This window comes from Echinops telfairi, unplaced genomic scaffold (assembly GCF_000313985.2).
Source record: "Echinops telfairi isolate 266 unplaced genomic scaffold, ASM31398v2 ScPeMD7_7417;HRSCAF=8455, whole genome shotgun sequence".
Classification (NCBI taxonomy): Eukaryota; Metazoa; Chordata; class Mammalia; order Afrosoricida; family Tenrecidae; genus Echinops; species Echinops telfairi.
In genome coordinates this window covers 5,147,649-5,149,478 of record NW_022111317.1, presented here as the reverse complement: position 1 = coordinate 5,149,478, position 1,830 = coordinate 5,147,649, and the positions used below count along the sequence as shown (strand labels likewise).

At 67.0% G+C, this 1,830-nt stretch overlaps 1 protein-coding gene across 1 annotated transcript in view; it reads right to left on the bottom strand.

The window, feature by feature from the left end:
* Positions 1 to 6: 6 nt before the first annotated feature.
* MAP3K11 (mitogen-activated protein kinase kinase kinase 11) overlaps positions 7 to 1,830 on the bottom strand; it is a 14,542-nt gene continuing 12,718 nt past the window's right edge. Inside the window, exons 11-12 of the mRNA XM_013007473.3 lie at positions 1,100 to 1,489; positions 7 to 355 (exon numbers count right to left, since the gene is read on the bottom strand). Coding sequence (XP_012862927.3) covers positions 18 to 355; positions 1,100 to 1,489 — 728 coding nt within the window. The 3' untranslated portion in view covers positions 7 to 17. The remainder of the gene's footprint in view (positions 356 to 1,099; positions 1,490 to 1,830) is intronic.

Below are 1,830 nucleotides of genomic sequence, written 5' to 3'. Positions count from 1 at the left end.
AGAAGGGTCCAGACCACTCAGGGCCTGGCCTCTGGCGCCCAAGGGGCCTGGGCACCCACATCTTTGGTCTGCACCCTGCAGTCCTGTGGGCCTCCCCGGAAGGGGTTGGCAGGTGGAGAGTCCCAAAAGGGGTCTGAGTCTGGGAACAAGGTCCAGGGTGCCCGGCGCGGGGCAGGCTGCGGTGAGGGCAGGGGTGAAGGCCGGGGCCCAGCTGACACGAAGCTCCATGGGTCGATGCGGCTGCGAAGAGGGGAGGGTCTCGGGCGGCTGATGAGGCCCAGGGGTGGTGAGCGGGGTGTGCCCGGGGTCCCCGGGGCTGAGCGTGATATCCCTGGTGGAGGGGAGACAGTCCGTCCTGTGAAGGGAAGGAGGCACACGGTCAGGTCAGCCGGCCAGCGGTCATGTATGTCTTTTGGCCTCTGACAGCTCCCGGCTCCTAACGCCCACGTCCTCTCTGCCCCGTGCACCTGTTCGTCACTCGGGGTTAAGTGGGAGGCTTTTGGAGCCGAGGCCTGGGATCGGGTCCCGGCTCTGCCCCTGACTGTGTTCGAAGTGGTGTCCTCTTCTTGTCTGCGCCTCGACTTCCCCATCCCCACAGTGGGGGGGACAGCAAGTGCACTGAGGCCCCAGGGAGGAAGCCAGGTGTGTCCCTAATGGGCAGGTGCTCGGCTACTGGCCCCAACGTTGGCAGTTCAGACCCCTCTCCCAGGCAGGCCTCAAAGGTCGGGCTCCAAAACCCTCGTGCTCTACCGAGCGGAGAAGTGCCATCAACGGGAGGTCGCATCAGGCTGCAGGGCCTCCGCCACCACCGTCAGTGTTCTGTGATTTACAAACCCCCAAACCCACGGCCGTGAAGCCAGCCGGGGCTCAGGGCGACCCCACGTTGGGTTTCCCAGGCTGCAGATCCGTGAGGGAGCAGACAGCCTTTCTCTCCCACAGGTAGGGCGGCTGGTGGGTTTGAACTGCCTACCTGACAGCGGGCAGGCCAAGGCCTTGCCCTGGCACCGTTAGAGCCCAGGGCCTGACCAGCATCCTGGGGGCCACCGGGTGAGCGCCCATCTTTGCCACCCTGCCCTCGTGGCCTGGCCCCGGGACTCACCGCGTGTCTCCTCGCGCCGGGGGCTCTTGGCAGACGGCTGGTCCGTGGGGATGCCCAGGTCTAGCAGTAGTGGCATGGGGGCATCAGGGTTCCGCGGGGAGGCGGGGGCACTGGGCATCTTGGGTGAGAAGCGGATGAGTGGGGAGGCGGGTGGCTGGGCAGGAGTGGGCATGGGTGTGGGGGGTGGCGGTGGGGGCTCTCCGCGCTCGCGGCCCGGCCCCCCTGGTGGCTGCAGGTCCCGGCCCAGGCCCAGAGAGGCCAGCAGGGCGGTGCCACGCAGCAGGGCGCGCTGGATCAGCTTGGGGGTTCCGGAGCTGCTGCCACCCCCACTGCGTTCTGCTGGACCTCGCCTGGGCTCCTCAGACTCTGGGCTGGGTCGTGGGGGGTTCCCTGCAGGCAGGATAGGCACAGGTGAGGAGGGAGGAGCCTGTCGGCAGGGTGCAGGGACCCCTCCACACCCCTGTACCAAGGGCTGGGTTCTGCTTCTAGCGGAATCTTCCCTGGCTCCACTTTGCCCAAGTCCGGCTCCTCCCTGCCTGCCCTTGTCTCCACAGACGAGGTGCAGGGAGGGCAGTCAGTGCCCCCTAGGCTGCCTGACCGACAGGCCCCCAACTGTCTTGCCGGGAGCCCGGGGAGTGTACAGTGTGGACTTTGCCCCGGGCCAGCTTCACACTGGCCACCTTGTCATCATCCCCATGAAGCAATGCCCTGGACAATTGGAGAGGGAAGAG